We start from the raw sequence: 22,494 nt of genomic DNA, 5'->3' as shown, positions 1-22,494 counted from the left end.
CGTGTGAGACAGCAGCCTGTCTATGCTGCTGTGCAGCCGCTAACTTCTGTCCAACTCTATGACCCCATGGATTGCAGTATGTCCGGCTTCCCTGTCTTTCACCAACTCTCAGACTTTGCTCAAACTCATGTCCATGGACTCAGTGAAATCCAACCATCTCAACCTCTGCTGCCCCCTTCTCCTTTTGCCCTTAGTCTTTCCCAGCATCAGGGTCTTCTCTGAGTCGGCTCTTTGCATCAGGTGGTCAAAGTATTGGAGCTTCACCTTCAGTCCTTCCAATGAATATTCAGGGCTGATCTCCTTTAGGATGGACTGGTTTGATCTCCCTGCTGTCCAAGGGACTCTCAAGAGTCTTCTCCAGCACCACAGTTCAAAAGCATCAATTCTTTGGTGCTCGGTCTTCTTTATGGTCCAACTCTCAAGTTCATTCTTGATTGCTGGAAAAACCACAGATTTGACTACACAGTTGTCATTCTGTAACCTAAGCTTGAAAATGACAACCTGTCACTTCTGTTGATTTCTATTTTTAAGCAAGTCCAGCCCACACTTAAGGGGAGGAAAATTAAACTCTACGTCTGGAAGGGAGTAGTATAAAAAAATTTGATTTACACTGTTGTATAAAGTTCTGATGTACAGCAAAGTGTGTGTATATATATATATATATAATTATATATCTAATTCTTTTCCATTATAGTTTATTAAAAGATATTATAGTTCCCTGTGCTATATACAGTAAGACATTGCTTATCTGTTTTATACATAGTGAAAGTGAAAGTAAAGTCGCTTAGTCGTGTCTGACCCTTTGCCATCCCATGGACTGTAGCCTACCAGGCTCCTCAGTCCATGGAATTCTCCAGGCAAGAGTGCTAGAGTGGGTTCTCATTTCCTTTTCCAGGGGATCTTCCCAACCCAAGGATCAAACCCGGGTTTCCAGCACTACAGGCAGATGCTTTACCGTCTGAGCCACCAGGGAAGCCTTTATACATCGTAGTGTGTATCTATTAATCTCAAGGCCCTAATTTATCCCTTCTACCTCTTTCCCCTTTGGTAATCATAAGTTTTCTATGTCTGAGAGTCTGTTTTTTGTTTTTCTGGTTTTTTTTTTAAGAAAATTATATCCATTCATCTGCTGATGGGCACTTAGATTGCCTCCATGTCTTGGCTGTGGTAAATAGTGCTATTATGAACATCAGGTGCATGTATCTTTCTGAATTAAGAGTTTTTGTCTTTATTGGATATATGACCCGGAGTAGGATTGCTGGCTCATATGGTAGCTCTATTTTTAGTTTTTTAAGCAACCTGTATACCGTTCTCCACAGTGTTTGCACAAATTTACACTCTCACCTACAGTGTAGGAGCATTCCCTTTTCTCCACACCCTCTCCAGCGTTTATTATTTGTAGACTTTTTGATGATGGCCATTCTGATTGGTATGAGGTGATGCCTCATTGTGGTTTTAAATTATGTTTCTCTAATAATTAGCAAAGTTGAGCATCTTTTGGTATGCCCATTAGCCATCTGTTTGTCTTCTTTGGAGAAACATCTAAGTCTTCTGCCCATTTTTTGATTGGGTTGTTTTGTTATTGAGCTGTTTTGAGTGTTCGTATATTTTGGAAATTAAGCCCTGTTGGTCTCATTGTTTGCAAATATTTTCTCCCATTCCATAGGTTGTCTTTTCTTCTTTTTTCTGTGCAAAAGCTTATATTCTGCACAAAAATCTTCTAAGTTTAAATCTGATCTGTTTATTTTTGGTTTTGTTTCTATTTCCTCAGGAGACTGATCTAAGAAAACAGTTATGGTTTATGTCAAGAGAATGTTTTGCGTACATTCTCTTGTAGGAGTTCATGGTGTCATGTCTTATATTTAAGTCTTTAAGCTATTGTAAGTGTATTTTTGTGTATGATGTGAGGGAATATTCTGACTTCATTGATTTTCACATGGCTGTCCAGCTTTACCAAAACTACTAGCTGAAGAGACTGTGGACATATTTTTGAAACAACCACATTTATGACACAGGTTACCCAATCTAGCTTATTCTTTGGTCTATGCTGCTAAGTTGCTTCAGTCGTGTTCTGTGAGACCCCACAGACAGCACGGCCCAACAGGCTCCTCTGTCCCTGGGATTCTCCAGGCAAGAATAGTGGAGTGGGTTGCTGTTTCCTTCTCCAGTGCATGAAAGTGTAAAGTGAAAGCGAAGTTGCTCAGTCGTGTCTGACTCTTAGCAACCCCATGGACTGCAGCCCTCCAGGCTCCTCCACCCATGGGATTCTCCAGGCAAGAGTACTGGAGTGGGGTGCCATCAGCAGAGGTCAGGTCAGTTCAGTTCAGTCGCTCAGTTGTGTCCGACTCTTTGTGACCCCGTGAATCGCAGCACGCCAGGCCTCCCTGTCCATCACCATCTCCCAGAGGTCACTCAGACTCACGTCCATTGAGTCCGTGATGCCATCCATCCATCTCATCCTGGGTCATCCTCTTCTCCTCCTGCCCCCAATCTCTCCCAGCATCAGAGTCTTTTCCAATGAGTCAGCTCTTCGCATGAGGTGGCCAAAGTACTGGAGCTTCAGCTTTAGCAACATTCCTTCCAAAGAAATCCCAGGGTTGATCTCCTTCAGAATGGATTGGTTGGATCTCCTTGCAGTCCAAGGCACCGTCAAGAGTCTTCTCCAACACCACAGTTCAAAAGCATCAATTCTTCAGCTCTCAGCTTTCTTCACAGTCCAACTCTCACATCCATACATGACCACAGGAAAAACCATAGCCTTGACTAGACGGACCTTAGTCGGCAAAGTAATGTCTCTGCTTTTGAATATACTATCTAGGTTGGTCATAACTTTTCTTCCAAGGAGTAAGCGTCTTTTAATTTCATGGCTGCAGTCACCATCTGCAGTGATTTTGGAGCCCCAAAAAATTAAGTCTGACACTGTTTCTACTATCTATTTCCCCATCTATTTCCCATGAAGTGATGGGACCAGATGCCATGATCTCCGTTTTCTGAATGTTGAGCTTTAAGCCAACTTTTTCACTCTCCTCTTTCACTTTCATCAAGAGGCTTTTTAGTTCCTCTTCACTTTCTGCCGCAAGGGTGGTGTCATCTGCATATCTGAGGTTATTTATATTTCTCCCAGCAACCTTGATTCCAGCTTGTGTTTCTTCCAGTCCAGTGTTTTTCATGATGTACTCTGCATAGAAGTTAAATAAGCAGGGTGACAGTGTACCTTGATGTACTTGATGTACTCCTTTTCCTATTTGGAACCAGTCTGTTGTTCCATGTCCAGTTCTAACTGTTGCTTCCTGGCCTGCATACAGATGTCTCAAGAGGCAGGTCAGGTGGTCTGGTATTCCCATCTCTCTCAGAATTTTCCACAGTTTATTGTGATCCACACAGTCAAAGGCTTTGGCATAGTCAATAAAGCAGAAACAGATGTTTTTCTGGAACTCTCTTGCTTTTTCCATGATCCAGCGGATGCTGGCAATTTGATCTCTGGTTCCTCTGCCTTTTCTAAAACCAGCTTGAACATCAGGGAGTTCATGGTTCACATATTGCTGAAGCCTGGTTTGGAGAATTTTGCTCATTACTTTACTAGCATGTGAGATGAGTGCAATTGTGCAGTAGTTTGAGCATTCTTTGGCATTGCCTTTCTTTGGCATTGGAATGAAAACTGACCTTTTCCAGTCGTGTGGCCCCTGCTGAGTTCTCCAAATTTGCTGGCATATTGAGTGTAGCACTTTCACAGCATCATCTTTCAGGATTTGAAATAGCTCAACTGGAATTCCATCACCTCCACTAGCTTTGTTCGTAGTGATGCTTTGTAAGGCCCACTTGACGTCACATTCCAGGATGTCCTGCTCTAGGTGAGTGATCACATCATCATGATAATCCAGGTCATGAAGATCTTTTTTGTACAGTTCTTCTGTGTATTCTTGCCACCTCCTCTTAATATCTTCTGCTTCTGTTAGGTCCGTACCATTTCTGTCCTTTATCAAGCCCATCTTTGCATGAAATGTTCCCTTGGTATCTCTCATTTTCTTGAAGAGATCTCTAGTCCTTCCCAATCTGTTGTTTTCCTCTATTTCTTTGCATTGATCACTGAGGAAGGCTTTCTTATCTCTTCTTGCTATTTTTTGGAACTCTGCATTCAGATGCTTATATCTTTCCTTTTCTCCTTTGCTTTTCGCCTCTTCTTTTCACAGCTATTTGTAAGGCCTCCCCAGACAGCAGAGGTCAGTAAATGTTTTTTCTATAAGGGCGGTTGTTGTTCAGTCACTCAGTCATGTCTGACTCTTTGTGTCTCTGCAGCATGCCAGGCTTCCCTGTCCTTCACCATCTCCTGGAGCTTGCCCAAACTCATGTCCATCGAGTCAGGGATGCCATTCAACCATCTCATCCTCTGTCATCCCCTTCTCCTCCTGCCCTCAATCTTCCCCAGCATCAGGGTCTTTTCCAGTGAGTCAGTTCTTCACATCAGGAGGCCAAAGTATTGGAGCTTCAGCATCAGTCCCTCCTATGAATATTCAGGATTGATTTCCTTTAAGATTGACTGTTTGATCTCCTTGCAGTGGAAGGGACTTTCAAGAGTCTTCTGCAACACTGTAGTTCAAAAGCATCTATTCTTTGGTGCTCAGCCTTCTTTATGGTCCAACTCTCACATCCATACACAACAAGTGGAAATATGGATAGCTTTGGCTATACAAACTTTTGTTGGCAAAGTGATGACTCTGCTTTTTAATACAGTGTCTAAGTTTGTAATAGCCTTTCTTCCAAGAACAACCATCTTTTAATTTCATGGCTGCAGTCACCATCTGCAGCGATTTTGGAGCCCAAGAAAATAGTCTCAGTTTCCATTGTTTCCCCATCTATTTGCCATGAAGTGATGGGACCGGATACAATGATTTTCATTTTTTTGAATGTTGAGTTTTAAGCCAGCTTTTTCATTCTCCTCTTTCACCTTTATCAAAAGGCTCTTTAGTTCCTCTTTGCTTTCTGCCATAAGGGTGGTGTCATCTGCATATCTGAGGGACCAAATGGTAAATATTTTAGGCATTGTGAGCCACACTGTCTCTGTGGTAGCTACTGAATTCTGCCATTGTACAGCAGAGTCGCCAAAGGCAGTACATAAGGAACTAAGCGTGGCTTTGTTCCAGTATGTATGTATGTGTTAAGTCACTCATTCATGTCTGACTGCAACCCTGTCGACTATAGCTCGCCAGGCTCTTCTATGGGGATTCTTCAGGCAAGAATACTGGAGTGGGTTGCCATTTCCTTCTCTAGGGGATCTTCCCAACTTCCCAGGATCAGACCTGGGTCTCCTGTATTACAGGCAGATTCCTTACCATCTGAGCCACCAGACAGTATAAATGTAGATTTATAAAAATAGACATTGGGGAAGATTTGGTCCGTGGGCTATGGTTGGCTGACCCCTAGTCTACAGCTGAAGAGATTTTTGGAAGTCCAGCAAACTTATTTTTCTTGCCATTTGAATCCTGTTTCAAAAGAAATTCATCCACATAGCATGGCTGTCTTACCTACCACCATCACAGCTCTAGCAGCTTCATATTTCAGTGGTGAACTAGTAGGAAGACAGGCAATTTTGATTTAGGTGAAGAAAATGTCAGAAAATAGTGTTCTAGTCCTTGTTTTCTGGGAAACAGAAGGAACATAAGTGTGAAGGAGAAGAGCTAACTTGGTATGACAGGAACAAGAGTGTCTTCATTCCGTTTAATCACTGAAGTTGAAATGAGGCAAGAAGTCCAAGAGGAGATGCTTGCTAGATATCTGGAACTGTGGGGCTAGACTATAGCATTCAGCTTTTGACTCAAGGTGTGAATTATGGGATCTACCTTCACAAAATTCCTGTAGTTCTAAGGAACCCTAAGTTCACCAAAGTGAGTTTACCAGGGAAGACAGACTTGTGAGGTCCAAAGATGGGGTAGGAGATAGAAGCTGCTTATAGGGAGTAAGTTGGGGATAACTGAACTTCAGAGCTAGAACTCACTTCACACTGTGGGTGGTGGTAAACATTTATTTTGTGATATTCATAAATAACCTTTATTTCTATTAACATAGGGTTAAACATAAAATTTTTAGAATTTCTCCTTCCTTGTTCCTTAGGTTTGATTTTGCAAATACTAACTTGTCTCAGGGCCATTTATTATTAAGCTTGTATGATCAAGCAAAGATGGGGCTGAAATTCCACTTTTTCTCCACATTCATTTGCAGTGGAATTTTAAACTTGTATACAGTAGATAATTTCCTGCTTAAATCATATATAGTCCTGAAGAAGACAATGGATCAAACTTACTCTTAAAAAGTTATATTTTTTAAAGCCCCAAACATAATCATTTTAGGTTCAACTTAAATCTGTTTAGTGAGAGGTGCTTTGGAAATGAAGACTATGCTGCTGGCAAAGTATTTCTCAAAGCAGTTAGTTTTTGCTTTCAAGCTACCACATGGCCTATGATGACCCTATTTAGGTAACTGGGAAAAACATCAACACTCTTTTGCTCTGTAAATAAAAAGAGTGAAATTTTTAAAATTTTTGCTGCAATCTCCTTTGTGGTGATTTCATTAAACAAACATTTTCATAAATAATTCTTAGGCATAGAATGATGACATGAGGACAGTGTCTTCTCTTTTTAAGGTGCTCATTGCTGGGAACAGAACAAAGACTTGGTGAACTTCAGACATCACATTTCTTAGCTTGTGATGAAAAGTGTGTAAATAAAAATATCAAGAGGAAACCAGGCTGTGGAAATCTAACCCAGTCAGTGTACCTCCAACCCGAGAGCTGAATTCATCCTTGTCAGGTAAGATGCTAAAAGCCCAGTCTTTCCAAAAACATAGTGAACTATTCCAGTTTTACTAATAACTTTATTTAAATAAGAAGACACAGGAACTTCTATACTGAAAAAATACAAAACAAAAGCCACACATTTCCTTGTGTAAAGCCATATTGTATGGTAACTCAAATACTGTTCAGCGCAGTGTAGAATTAAACAGTACAACTATATACAAAATTTAAACAATCTCTGACAAATTTCTACAGCTGGATGTAGGATACATTTGAGCTCAACAACTTCTGGGAAATTTACATGGCAAAGCATAAGCTTTAACACATTTGGTTCAAAACTTTAATATATGCTAAGAACAAATGTACAACACAATATTTAGTTTTCTCATGAGAAAATAAAAGCACATGTCACTATAAATATCGTACATCAGATTTCATTACCAAAAAAAGCATATTCAGTCCATCGTTCAGAAATTGATATTGATACTATTGCATCTTATTTGGACAAAAGCAGAGTATAAGATCAACACATTATGTAATGCTAAACCAGATATCAGAAGTTAATGGAGCTCATATTTATCTTACAGAACTAATAATTTTCTCCCTTTAACCATAATCTACAAAATATAGTATTTTCATCAAGGCCTGAGATTATTAGGGTTAAAGGTGTCTTCTGCTGAATAGATTGTTTTAAAAGGTTCCCCTGTGAAAATGGTGAAAGTAAACTGAGTCTTTCCCATGACAGTCTCCTACAATATAACACTGACTAATTGAAAGGAGCCAGAATGCACCTTCAGGAGAGAATATTACTGCAAACTTTGGTGGAAAGAAGATAACTGGGATCATGACAAAATAATACACTGAACACATACACAAACATATACACACACATATATATATCATTTCTTAAAAAAAAATCAATGGTGTTGCTTTCTTCTTTATCACATCTTCCTTCTTAAACCTCCTTAGAAAATAAAACAAAGGAAAACCCAGGAATGACTGAAAGGAACTGAAACGCTCCTGTAACTGTAGGCACCTTGTTCCCCTAATTCTTCAGAAAATTGTGCCATACACTTTCGGTGCAGATCAAACAACGGTTTTATTGAACTGAAGGAATAAACACACAGAAACTTCTCTCCGCTTTTGAGCATACTCTTTGTGCTGCAGAAAACAATGTCAGAAGTTGGGCTCTTTCACTGACCAATCTGGAACATCTAGGGCTCTCCTCACACTTCAGGAAGTTATGCCAAGTCTGCAGGGTCAAGGCTCTTTACTTGGGTTTATGGTCTACTCCATGCTTCCAAAATATGAACAGAAGTGTTCATGGTATTATTGCGAGAGGCTTAAATGAAACAGCTCCACACTGCTTGCACTTGCGAGTCACCAAATAACCTATTTTGAATTCGGAGACTCACATGTGCTCTCTCTACATTAAAACAACTCATGCACCTGAACTGCTTGAGGAAAATAACCAGTCTGTCATTTCTTAACCTGCAGATTCAAGAATTTCCAAAAGAGAAACGAAACGTGACTATGCCTTTGGATAGATCAGTAGCATTTCATGACCCTGATGGCCAACATAAACAAAAAAACCTCAGCCATCCTCTGGGAAAATTACACCTAGACATTCTTGTCTTTAACATCCACACACACACTGGGGGAATGTTTCGTACAGCCTAGTACCTGATACTTTATTCGCAACACTGTATCAGTCATTAACTGAGCAACACCTGAACTTGTTAACAAAAAAAAAAAGCCACATTTACACATGGTGAAACAGTGAATGCAACAGTTGTTTCACTTGTAACCCCATGACAACAGTGATGTCAGACACCACGGATTTGCTGGTTCTCCTCGCGTTCACCCATGTCCAGGATTTCTGTCCTCCTAGGGTTGAATGCACTTCTTATTCTAAGAATGTGGAATGTAATGAGGAAAGGGAAATGCATAAAAGAAGAAAAGGCAAAAGAGTGCTGTTCCCTCTTTAGCTTTTTAGCTGTGAAATAGTTAATATCCCAATATGATATACATTCCAAGTTACCTGAGTTTAGACTTCAACTGAAGTACCTGAAGCTAGGCCATAGGGTGGGCCCTGTGCAACTGTTGTGGCCATTTGTTTATTTTTTGCATTGTATGTATTACAGAAGTTAGAAACAAACACCTGGATCAATTGTAAACATAATCCTGAAGTACAGTATTTTTCCATAGGACAAAACACAGCAAGACATTTTCTATTTAGACAGGCAACTTTCTGATATAGAGCTTATTTATACTGAAGATTTGGGGACAAAACACAGGACACAGTACTAATCTGTCAAACATACTATGAAATGCATAGTCTCCACTTAGAATGCTGAATGATACACACATTTTGCAAGCATTACTGCTTTCCACAAAAACTGCTGAATAGGAGTTCCGTCCCTGCCAAGATAAGTGCTGAGATACTTGATGATTCTGATTCAGTCTTCTGTTGGTGGTGGTGGTGCTGTCAGAAAGTCGGTCACTCCATGCAGATGGGTGTCTGAGATCTAGTTCTAATGCGTGGGAAACAGGGTGGAGGCCAGCTCCCCCTTCGCTTTAGATGACCACGTAGTTGTGAGCAGAGATGTGGTCCTCACCCGGCAGCTCCTGCAGGAACTGCTGCTGCTGGGATGGCTGTTGGGCAGAGGCCTCCGCGGAGCCCGCTATGCTGGTGTCGTCGGAAAGGGATGTGAAGGAAACCCGAGAGGAGAGCTGCTCGACGGTCAGGGTGGCCAGAGCCGAGCTCTGGCCCGAGTTAGGAGAGTTCTTGAGCATCAGGTCGGAGGCAGGGAGAAGAGGGCCTAGGAGTTTTACAGGACAGAAAGCTGATCCGGTTGGGATGAAATTAACCTTGTTTTTGTCAGGACATGAAAAGAGAGGGGCTGAGATAGGCTGACGAGACCTAAAACCATAAAACAAAATTAGGTTTTACAATCATTAAAAAAGTCAAGCATTTTACAAATTAACTGGAGTTCTCTAAAACAGCTAAAATGTGAATGGCAGGGAATGGATTCAGTGTACACAGAGGGATAAACATCTTCCATAGCACAAGTCAGCTGGCATACTACTGACGTACACAGCACTGAGGCGATATTGAGAACAAAAGGATTTCCAAAAGGATTGGGCAGACAAAAATGTTTCTGACATTAGTTTGCTTTCATTTATTTAGAAACGTCGATTATGCAATGTTAAAATGACCTCTTCTGTTAGTATATGGGAGAGGGATTACCCCATCGGATATTTGGTTTTAAGTACTTCCTCCTTTTTCTGTATCTCTATACATAGTTCTCCTAATACAGATCAGGAAAAATAAGAAAAAAGTTTTTCAGTAGTTTCTTGTAGAGCCAGTCAGCCCAACAGAGCAGTGTCCACAAGCCCTTCATCTCCCCCCATTCCTGCGAACTATGCCGTCACCTCCTACAAGACCGGTCTCTGTCCCCTTTGAGGTTACAGGAGTGCAGCAGCCTCCAGCGGGCAAGCCTGCACGGGGACAGGGGGACGAGTGAACCCAAGAGCCGCACACTCTCTTTATTTTGAGCTGTTCTGCCAAGTATTTACAGCATGAATCTCTTTTCCCTGAATTTTTCTACTTTAAACATACTGAACTTTCAAAAAGAATAAAAAAGAAACCCGTGAACAGGAAGTCTGAATTCAATGAATGCACATGCTCGATGTGTCTACAGGGAAGGAGACAGTCCCTCCGGCTGGTGGGGTCACTGTCGTGAAGGCTACGCACATGTGGGGATTCAGTGTGCTGCTGCAGCTGTTTGTTTTCTTTAGCCATCTAAATTAATAGAGCTTATGAAAGGAAAATTCTTAAAGATTCAAAATTGATCTTGTAGGTAGTCGGGATGAATTTCCAAGTTTCTCTGTGTTAGCGTATTTCCAGCACACAGACTCTTAATTCTCCCGATCTCTTTGGCCTATTGAATTCTCTTTCCATAATTTGCTTCTGAAACACATTATCAGCTGGACGGAGTAGTTGATTCATCTGTAATCAACTGGTCTCAGTAAAAAGCTTTACAGCTTTGCAGATCCCAGCTGATAGAAAAGACATTACTTACGCCATTTCCTCAAAGACCTTCACTCGCTCACATCCCTCTGGGGGCTCCCGTTTGAACATGTAGCTGTTGTTTGGTTTGGGAGATGAAGCATACTTGGGTAGCGGTGAGCTACTCCCACTGTCTGTAAATTTAAAGCAGTTACATTAACTAGTGATTGAAGGTTCTTTTAAATTAAATGTGATTTCCAAACAAGCAGCCTTTTGCACAATTTATCCACTGTTGCCCCTTGGCTTCCACCACAGAGCTTCCTTTATTGCAAAGCTATTTCTAACATCCTTGTGTTGTACATTTCTTACAAATAAAAGCTTCAATGCAACAGAAGTCTGCCATACCACAGAACATAAAAAAGCTGATAGTTTGGTCCAGAAAATGGTATTTTGAGTAAAACAGAGCTGTAATCCTGAAAATAAACACATCATTAAGTATTTCAAAAAGGTAAACAGATGGGGTAATATGTATAAGCCATGCAGAAGAATTGTAAGAGATTAGGATACAGGGTTCTCTATATTTTCTCACTTTTCAACTGATTTAATTGAGTATCTTAACTTGTAGGATAATCTTCATTACGAAAGCTGTTAGCAGAAATGTTACGAAGTACTATGAATGACAGGTATGCAGGGAAAAACAGGCTTATAAGACAATATACTTTCCCTTGGCCCACAATGAAAAAGGTAATGCTCAGAACTCTGCTTTTTAAATGTCTCTACAAAAGAACTTTTTGAGCACTGTTTGTATTTTTGCTGCTGAAAGCATGAGGAATCTAAAAGCATCTTCGTATTTCTGACCAAAGAGAAACGGTCTATTCATGAAAAGCCATAAAGCCTATATGCAGTTTCTTCCTTTCCTACCTGGCAAAGGATTTTGGAAATTCAAATCCCCCAAAATGTGTCATTATCTGTTTAAGATGCCAAGTTGTAAAGCCAGTAACATACCTGTATAAATACAGTAGTCCTATTTAAACAAATGCTGACTTAAAACCAATCCTCAATGCAAAAATACTAAGCACATGACCTACTGAGGATATATTATTTTTATACATATTTTGAAAGATGGCATTAGTACCATAATTATAGGTGTCACCATTTTGATAAGTTGCTTCAGTTTAAGATTCAGTGCACAGTCCAACATTCATAATCTGAGTAACAGGGTTTTTTTTTTTAAATCATCATTTATGAAGTATAGTACATGCTTAAAAAGTAGACCCTTGAAGCACACTTATAGTGTATTTGGTGAATAATTCAAAGAGCATCTATGTAAGTCGTGGGAGTGCAGATGTGTGCTTGTGGTTGTATATGGCAGTATCTCTCGTGGGGAAATCACTGCCTGCAAAATAACAAGGCCACATTACTGGGAAACCTAAGAGAACCACACAGTCCATCACTACTGTTACACATGTCCATACAGATTATGTATAGTCTCTTGGAAGGAGTGAAGTTTCGGAATTAAGCTGGGTTTCTTCAGACTTGAGGATTTTCTGAGATTCAGCACTTTTTTTTTTTTTTCTTTTTAAACTGCTTGAACAAATGGGAAGGGAGCACAAGGAATAGTCTTTCTCTTAGGGAGATACAAAACATCACAAACCCAACTAGAATCTGGGCTTCTTGCTACTTGAGCTAGGCTAGACAAAACAACTGGTCTACCTCATGGTCTACAGTGAGACCTTGAATTCAGTGTGATACCAAGATTACAGGTTGACCTTGCTTTACTATCCAAATGACCAGCCTTGCCAAGGACCTCCATGAACAAGTAGCTATGGCATGTGGTGGCCCTTGGAGAGGACTGGTGGCGACCTGCCCCACTGCCTGCAGGACAGGCTCATAACCGTGGGCTCGATGCCTTTCACTAGCCTTTTCTGCCATCAGCAGAGGGGTGGCCATGTCAGCAGTCAGGCATCCACCCTATTATCATGTAGGGAAAAGCCACCGTGGCCACAGCCTTTTGTCTCCCATTTCTGGCCACATCACCAGACCTACTACATGACTTCTCTCATAACCTCGTTGATGGGTTTCACGGGACCTTCCCAGAATGGAAAGCTAGCTGTTGAGCTGGAAGCTGGATAATCTGCAAAACTCTTCCTATCAGACAGTGAATTAGACAGTAAATGGTTTTTCTTCTTAAAATTTTTCTAGTATCAAGAGAGGCTTATATTTCTACAGAGTTTTACCTACTTGAAAATTCTTTTTTGGGAGAGGGGGAGGGTGATTAATGTTTAAAGAAACACGGTATACTGCTGTCCCAGAAAGATGGTATTCAGTGCTATTATATTACGTTGCCTTTTCAATAAAAACTATTTGTAGAAAATACACAGGCACAAACACAGACACACACACACATATGTATGTGTGCTTGTGCATTACATCTAATGTTTGGTGCTGCAAAGACAAAGCTTGAAAGAGAAAGTATTGGTGCCATCAACAGATTTCTTAAATCTGTTTTTTCCTCCCTAAGGCAAATATGCAATCTGATAAGAGTATAAACAGGAAAAAGGAATAGAGATAACCTTCTGTGGTTTTAGCTCTGTGACTAGCTGCATAGTTCTATAACCTTCAACACAGCTGCCTCTCTAAGTTTCTATATAACCACAGGAATTGCCATTCCTAACTAAAATTCTGTAATTTGGGAGAGGGATAGTTAGGGAGTTTGGGACTGACGTGCACACTGCTACATTTAAAATGGATCACCAACAAAGAAGAGGGCTTCCCTGGTGGTTCAGACAGGAAATAATCCACCTGCAATGCAGGAGACCCAGGTTTGATCCCTGCGTTAGGAAGACCCCTTGGAGAAGGGAATGGCAACCAACTTCAGTAGTCTTGCCTGGAGAATTCCATGGACATAGGAGCCTGGCAGGCTACAGTTCATAGAGGTCACAGAATTGGACAAGACTAAGCAACTAACACTTTCAACCAACAAAGACCTACTGTCTAGCACAGGGAACTATGCTCACTATTATGTAAGAATCTAAGTGGGAAAGGAATTTGAAAAAGGATAGATACAGGTGTATGCATAAGTGAATCACTCTGCTGGACACCTGAACCTATCACAACATTGTTAATCAACTATACTTCACTATAAAAATGTTCTTAAAAACAGGTTCTAACATACAAAAGAGGGGAGGTGTAACAAAATATTTTTTTGCTTTATAAATGGCGTGCTTTAAAAATAACTCCCATGAACAACTCATTATACCCATTCCAGACTTGGCTGTCTAACTTCTGCATGTGGAAGCCTGTGTTGAGTTTGATAGCCACATTTCAGTAACTAAATGTGAGGTAAGCATGCCTGCTCAGGAGATTCAAGATGAAGTCTCGTGGTAATCTATATTCAATCCCTTTTGTTCACAAGCATGATATATTTTCTCATTCTGTTATCCCATGTTAAGACAGTAACTAGACATGTTATTGAGATTAAGTCAAATGTTACCTTATATTCTTATAACTTCATAAGCCATATGAATTATGAAATTAAATGTGATTAATATGATTATATCTGTCTGTATTCACAATAGTTTCATCTATATTTATAATAGAATCACCCAGATCTGGAAACATTTTACTGACCAGTTTATTATAAAAGATTATACTTAAGCAGGTACCATACTAACAATTAAAATATAAGTATTTTTAAACACATGATAATGAACTAAAGCTTGGAAAAATTAAAGATACTGAAGTCTGAAATTCCATATAGAAACAAATTTCATTCAACTTTGTGTTTTTGTAGTTTTCTGAATTTCTGCTTATATACAGCCTCATTACTTCTGGTGTGTTAGGTTGCATGGCCCACAATTCTAGTATTAAAGACAGTAGATATAAAGTTGCTTCATTTATGTAGGAAGGTATGTAAAATCTCTGCCATGGTTCTACTCTAGCCTTAAGTCTTTACATGTGCTTTTTCTGCTACTATCAGATTACTTTATCAAATTAAGTAAAATTAATTCTAATATAAACAGTATAATTACAGGGCAGTGGTTCTCAACCCTGGTTTCACATTAGACTCATCCCAAGATGTTTTAAAAATACGAATAAATGCCAGTGTTGACACCTCATCCCAGTAGAGGTTCTGACTTAATTAGTCTGGGGCCCCTTTCCCAGGCATGTGCTGTCCCCACCCCCCCATTTTTTCTGGTAAAGCTCCCAAATGCTTTTGAAGGATAGCCAGCTTCGAGGACCAGTTATGAAGAGGTTTGGAGTCAGGCCACCTGACTTCTCTCTAGGCTCAACTGCATGGCCGAGGAACAGTGCCAGCCTCTGTGCTTCGCTGTATAAAGCAGGAAGAACTACTGATGTGATGGTTGTGGGAAAGCCTGTGTCCCTGAAACACAGCACGCTCTCAACAAAGATTGCTACAATAGTAGAAAGAAGACATCGCTACCAATTTACCAATTAAACTATGGTGGACCATTCAGAAATTCAATGCCTATTCCATTCTGTTGGCAGAAGAGAGTAACAGAAATGTCCTTTTTAATAGAGCTACACACTAACTTTATTATGTTATATAAAGATGGCATCTTTTAGCATACGGGGATTTATCATTCTGAAATTTAACAACAAGGCCAAAGCATACAGATTCTATAGATTCCTCTACAAAGAAAATATTTATTATATGTGCAGCAACAGCCAGTAGAATATAATTGTTATTTTAATTCTAGTATGAAAATGACTTCTTTAACAGAAGATGTGGTACATACACACAATGGACTATTACTCAGCCATAAAAAAGAATGAAATAATGCCATGTGCAGCAACACGGAGGGACTTGACTTGGAGGACACTGTGTTAAGTGAAATAAGTCAGAGAAAGACAAATTCTGTAGGACATCACTTATATGTGGAATCTAAAAAATACAACAAACTAGTGAATTTAACAAAAAAGAAGCAGATTTATAGATACGGAGAACAACTAGTGGTTACCCGTGGAGAAAGGGAAATAGGGACGGGCAACACAGGGGTAGGGAAATGAGAGGCACAAACTATTAGGTATAAAATAAGCTACAAGGATATACTGTACAATGGGGGTATAGTCATTATTTTACAATAACTGTAAACAGTTATAACCTATAATAATTGTGAATATTATATACCTATAACAGTATACACTAACTATGCTTCTATTTAAAAAATTATTGTGTATTAGGAAATGAAATTATCAGCAGTAGTGTGATTTGATGGCCTAATGGAATCAATAGAAACAACTGTATAAGCATGTCTCGATGACAAACTTTTGGCGCTAGTTGGCATTACCTATTGTATTGAACACCTGTGTTTTCAGTGAACTCCAAGATCAAATTGGGAAAGAGCAAGGAGAACATTTGACTTTTACAAATAGTTTCTAAGATTTCCCCACAATTTCAAAGTCAACCTTTTATGTGAAGGTTTGTTGTTGTTTAGTCACTAAGTTGTGTTCGACCCTGTTGCAACCCCATGGCTCCTCTGTCCATGGGATTTCCCAGGCAAGAATACTGGTGTGGGTTGCCACTTCCTTCTCCAGGGGATCTTCCCAACCCAGGGACTGAACCCATGCCTCCTGCCTGGGCAGGCGGGTTCTTTACCACTGAGCCCCCAAGGGAAGCCCTTATGAGAGGGTCACACAATTGAAAAAGGAAAAACAACACAGCTATAGACAGACAGCTAAGATCTGTTTAGATCAGCATACAGCAAAAGGTAAAGAGGAAAAAAATCAACATTATAACCCTTGTCACTTGTATTTTTGAACTCTGTTCTCAAAGACGAGTGTGTTTTGAACTAACTGGGACTTAACTTACATTCCAATGTCAGGCCCATGTTTTACATTTTATTCTGCATTCACTGAATCGATAATTTACAAATTAAGCAAAAAACTCTAGTTGCTCCTTTGTTCTTGTGTACCCAATACACAACAGCTTCTTTTGCAAACATAATCCTGATAGGCAGCACAACACTGCTTAGTATTGTCTTCAAATGTGACTTGACGTCATCAACATACTAACTAGTCACTCAGACTTGTACACAAATGTGAACAAGTCACTCTGAATCTATCTGACATGGCAGTTAAAAATGAAAGCAAATCACCCTATTGAAGACAGTCTTCAAACCAATTTATAGACTAAAATCATGCCTCTTATTAATCACAATGGTAAAACTAAACTGAAAATTTCAGATTATTTTATATCTGAAATATTTTATATCTGGAAAAGTAATGTAATTAAGGATCTTAGGAGAGTTTTTCTGATAGAACCTTAGTTTTCACATTCTTGAGCTTTATAGATGAACAAATTTCCAGGGACATCACTTTTCAAAAATCTGAAAAACAGTGTTTCATATTAAAGTGCTCCAGAAGTGTCCTACAGAAGGAAAAATGAAAACTTCTAATAAAAGTTTCAGTATAATTTTAAATGTGCACTTATATATTTACAGAGTGAAACAGAAGGCAAAACAAAATGCTATGTATCAATATTAGGTAAAAATTCAGTATTTCTCCTCTCTCCTCATTCTTGCTTAAAGGGAAATGGCATTATAGCATCTCTAAGCAGATAACCAAACATAATGTTACACTTTTATAACAGTCACCTGAAAGCCTGTTCCTTCTCTGACATTCCCTGCCTTATTCACAGTGGTAATTGTTTTCCCATGTTCCAAGCTAGAACTTTGTTAGAACTCTGCCTTTATCCTCATTTTTCGAACCCCTCTCCTTGGACATCTGATCAGCCACCAAATGCTGCTGATTCTTCTTCAGTCTGTTTCTTCCAGTTCCTCTGCCCGTGCTATCCCTCCTCATCTTTGCCCAACACGTGTGGCTTCCCAACTAGAGTGCTGGGAAACAATCTGCTGACATGCAGGAAGAAAGCTGGAGAACACTTATACGTATTTACTGTTTATCCCTAAAACTAAGAAAACTTTACCAATACATATTTTGTATATGCATTGAACTATGTACTTAGATAACTCAAAAATATATTAATTAAAAACTGCTGAAAAAAGTGTGTAATAAGCCACGTTTGGAGACTTAGGACTAGACTATTAAAACAGCATCTTCTCTCCTCCTCGTAAAGTCTCTCTCCACTTCTGTAGCTTTATCCTTAGAGCTGGTCATGTCCTTTAGCTGACAAAAGTTTTTCACTTAGTTGCTTATTTCAGCAAGGCTACAAGGCCCTTATGAAACAGTGGCCTTCCTACCTACGTCTCCACTCTTACTGCTTTCTCCTCCCTACCACTTATCCCTGTGCTCCAGCCACACGGTTCTGTACAATTCTCCACACACCAGGCTCTTCCACCGCTGAATGACTGTGAAATGGCCATTCCTCTTGCAAAGGCAGCAACAAGTAGTGTGAAGTTACTGCAAAAGATCTCTGTTGGCCTCTCGACTCCACAGACTTTAGGAAAGTTCACTTCATTTTTCTATGCCTTAGGCTCCCCATTCTTAAAATAGTGACACTATGCCTACTCACAGGATTGTGGTAATATTACAGGAGCTAAAAAAAAGGTAAAGGCTCCTGAGCACATTTCATCATCCTAACAATCCCATAAGGCAGTGCCATCATTTCCCTTAATTTACAGGTCCGAAAACCAAGATACAGAGAACCTGAGTAACTTGCCCAGAGATACACAACTAGTCAGTGGAAGAGCAGAGATTCAGTGGCTGCAGCAGAGTCAGAGTCCATGACCATCATGCTGTCTGCATCACCGTTTTGATCTATCTCAACTGTAGTGTCCTCATGAGACTAGATGACCAAGTTCCAATCTAACATTCTAGGCTTCTACTGAAGAGTCTTAGAGCTTAGGCAACAGCTTCACGGGGTCTGCCTTCTATTACAAAGGCACAGTGCAAAGAACGGCGTCAGTGCTTGCTATTTCTTCTTAGAGGAACGTAACAGATAACAGAAAGAAAAAATTCAACAGATTCCCCTTTACTTGATACCCTATTTTTTCCCTAGTCATGATCAGAGTATAAGATGGGATAGATTTTAGCAAAGTTACTTTCTTTTCCATAATTTCAGTAGGAAATCCGAACTTTATGGCTTCTTTCTCACCAAAGACCTGTCATCACTGTTAGCATAACCTTAGAGTGGTTACTCTTTTTTTTTTTTTTTTTTAGAGTGGTTACTCTTTACTGTCTTTTTTTTGGGTAGCAGGGAGGATTATCCTACTCTTCCCAAACATTCAAAAACCTAACATATATAATTAAATAACTTAAAGAAAATGATTCTATTGTTTTTAATAATATATTCTGTAAAAAAACAGACATACCATGAAGAAAGAATACTCAAAAAATCTCCACTAATCATTACTTTATACTAACGATCAGCAGCACGATAGTTGTTGAGGATAAAGTAACGAGCAAATTAAAGTTACCTGCTCTTGATGAAGCTTATATCATAGTAAATAGATAACTGGAGATTAAGTGAAGTTATATATGCATCCATGCTCACTAGCGTCTGAGTCTTTTGCAACCCGATGGACTGTAGCCCGCCAGACTCCTCTGTCCATGGGATTCTCCAGGCAAGAATACTGGGATGCATTGCTATTCCCTTCTCCAGGGGATCTTCCCAACCCAGGGATGGAAATTATATATATCAAAATTATATATGCAGGCATATAAATAAATTTTGGTTTGCTTTTGTTTTAGACTCTAGGTTGTAAATGCTAGAAGTGAGTTGTATACTTAATAATAATTTTGAATTAAGAATAGTAACTCATCCACAGAAAGTTAGCACAGCAATTGCCATTAGTACAATTGTAAACATTCCAGAAAGAGTGGGGAAAGGCATTTACTGGATGATTAAACACATCAGATAATGTGAATATATATAATTTCAGACGCAATCTTGAAAAAGCAAAACAGGGAAGATGAACTTAGGGATGTAATTCTCCAGAAGTTCAGTTTTTAACCTATGGAATAACTCCTTTGTGGGGGTAAGAGTTCTACACTCTTTGTAATTTTACCACGGAGAGGTTCCTCTAGGATAATAAGCACCTAGAATCATGTGGGGATAACCTTTTGATCGAGAAACAGATCAAGGCTCAAATGAAGGGATCTTCAAGGTGTGGTGGCTAAAACAAGTATATCTAACAAATCTATTTTCACAATATAAACCACAAAGAAAAGTGCCACAAAATCTTGGCTGATGAGGCTGTCTGGAAGATGGAGAGTTAAAGTATGTTAAGGGCAAACGTCAAAGAGTGTTAAGAAACAGAGCCCTAAAGATGACTGCAAATAGAGTTTAAAATGTATATAGAAAGGAATAAGACATCAAAGAGAGTCTTTTTCAAAAGTATGGCTAGGGTCAGCCCTAGACCCTGAAAAGATAAAACTGTTTCTTTCTTTCCTGCAACTATGGACTTCTCAGTCCTAATACTTACTGCTCAGAAATATTAATGAGTTAAATCATGCTATGAGTTAAACAGACTGATGTGCACTGGCCTTGGAAACTCTATCCACATGATATACACTGTTCCTGTGGGGAGACCCAGTTTAAGTTCCAAGTAGCCAATTTATGGAATCTTGGAATACAGCTCCTGGTGGTTGGCCTGAGTAGAATGGTTCAGTTGACTTCATGATTAGAATAATCAATGTTTCCACAATATCTTGCAAAACTGCAGAATTTTATAACAACTGCCTAAGTGAACTGTGCCAAAGATCAACTGTAAGTGGCAGACTGAAGTCTAGATTTTGTGACTTGGTACCAATAAGGAAAGCCAGCAGAGCTGCTGAAAGAACTAATATATGACACTGCCATTTACATTATATAAAAGACTGTTTTTCTCCCTTGCATTTTGGGCGTGATAAGGCAGAATTTAGGCTAACTAATCATAGGGTATATTCTGCAGATGTGAAGATGAGAGCTTATTCTGGATCCCTGAACTCTCCGCAGAAATCATTATGTAGAACTGTGACTGTTCCTTGGTTAGTTAGCCAAGCAACATTACACATGATAGCTGGCTGCCTTCAGCCTTTAAGTCACTGGAAAAATCTGTCCAAAACCACCCAACTCAAAAAACTAAAACATGAAAAGAGTCTCTTAAAGGCTAGACTTTTCTTAATAGAGTGTTTTTGTCCTGGCACTGCAATTGAAAGAACCAAAGAAAACCAACATGCTAATCAACTAAAATTATTTTATAGATCTCAAAGTATACATGTGTCATGGAGAAAAACGAATGTTAGGGATAAGCAGAAATAACAAAGTCAAGAAAAGGATAAGTATATAGCACATGAACACTAGAAAAATAATCACACCAGCCCATCTCTCATTAGAACAATATACTCACGTGCCTCTCCCTCTCCCGTGTGCATGCCAATTCTGGATGTCTAACCTAGCTCTTCCACAACAGCAACTACAGAAGAGGTAGGTACTCCAAATCAATCCAAACCTCTTAGAAATCTACAGCTTCCCTTTTTTCTTTACAGGAAATAAATATAAAACAAAAGATCAATTTAAGCTTTACTGTGGAAAAGTGCAAATTATAAGCTAGAATTAGTATTGTAAAAAATTGGGCTGTTCATAGGGAAGCAATGAGTTAGAGATTATTCTATAGTTTGAATGACTTAAATATGTAAAAACTGCAAAACTGACAACTCCCTCTCCTTTGTACCTTTAGTATTCTGAACATACTCGTGTAATAGTGTATTATTTTTTAACACTACTATTAATCCTTATTAGAGTATAAAGCTCTTAAAAATAGGTATCACATCTTCCTCTTCTCTATTTTCCCACTGTCCAGTAGAGTGCCTGACATGTAGTAGATGCCTAAGAAACGTTATCTTGAATAAATCAGAAGCATTAACTCAGCTGAAATACATAAACCTCCACTCCCAATCCTAAAATACATGTATATGTATGATACACATATACAAACATATGTAAGAGAGATGCTTTTTAATTTTCCTTCACAAAGAAGGTAGTTGATTTGAGAACTAAAAACTGAACATTGTAATAGGTCACACAGTTTTCCAGGAAACAGTAATGCAAACTTGATCTTAATTACAAAGTAATGCAGTTCCAGAAAAACATCTATTTCTGCTTTATTGACTATGCCCAAGCCTTTGACTGTGTGGATCACAATCAACTGTGGAAAATTCTGAAAGAGATGGGGATACCAGAGCACCTGACCTGCCTCTTGAGAAACCTATATGTAGGTCAGGAAGCAACAGTTAGAACTGGACATGGAACAACAGACTGGTTCCAAATAGGAAAAGGAGTACGTCAAGGCTGAATATATTGTCACCTTGATTATTTAACTTATATGCAGAGTACGTCATGAGAAACGCTGAGCTGGGAAAAGCACAAGCTGGAATCAAGATTGCCGGGAGAAATATCAATAAACTTAGATATGCAGATGACACCACCCTTATGGCAGAAAGTGAAGAGGAGCTAAAAAGCCTCTTGATGAAAGTGAAAGTGGAGAGTGAAAAAGCTGGCTTAAAGCTCAACATTCAGAAAATGAAGATCATGGCATCTGGTCCCATCACTTCACGGCAAATAGATGGGGAAACAGTGGAAACAATGTCAGACTTTATTTTTGGGGGCTCCAAAATCACTGCAGATGGTGACTACAGCCATGAAATTAAAAGACCCTTACTCCTTGGAAGAAAAGTTATGACCAATCTAGATAGCATATTCAAAAGCAGAGACATTACTTGGCCGACTAAG

General features: G+C 39.3%; 1 protein-coding gene across 2 annotated transcripts in view; it reads right to left on the bottom strand.

Annotated features, from left to right (window-relative positions):
• Positions 1-6,847: 6,847 nt before the first annotated feature.
• Positions 6,848-22,494, bottom strand: part of GLCCI1 (glucocorticoid induced 1) — a 111,503-nt gene continuing 95,856 nt past the window's right edge. For both annotated transcript variants that reach the window (XM_069587509.1, XM_069587510.1), the window contains exons 7-8: positions 10,873-10,993; positions 6,848-9,710 (exon numbers count right to left, since the gene is read on the bottom strand). In XM_069587509.1, the coding sequence (XP_069443610.1) occupies positions 9,365-9,710; positions 10,873-10,993 (467 nt within the window). In that variant the 3' untranslated portion in view covers positions 6,848-9,364. The remainder of the gene's footprint in view (positions 9,711-10,872; positions 10,994-22,494) is intronic.

Source organism: Ovis canadensis, chromosome 4, assembly GCF_042477335.2.
Source record: "Ovis canadensis isolate MfBH-ARS-UI-01 breed Bighorn chromosome 4, ARS-UI_OviCan_v2, whole genome shotgun sequence".
In the NCBI taxonomy this organism is placed as follows: domain Eukaryota; kingdom Metazoa; phylum Chordata; class Mammalia; order Artiodactyla; family Bovidae; genus Ovis; species Ovis canadensis.
Note: the sequence above shows the minus strand (reverse complement) of the source record. Positions and strands in the feature narration are given on the sequence as shown.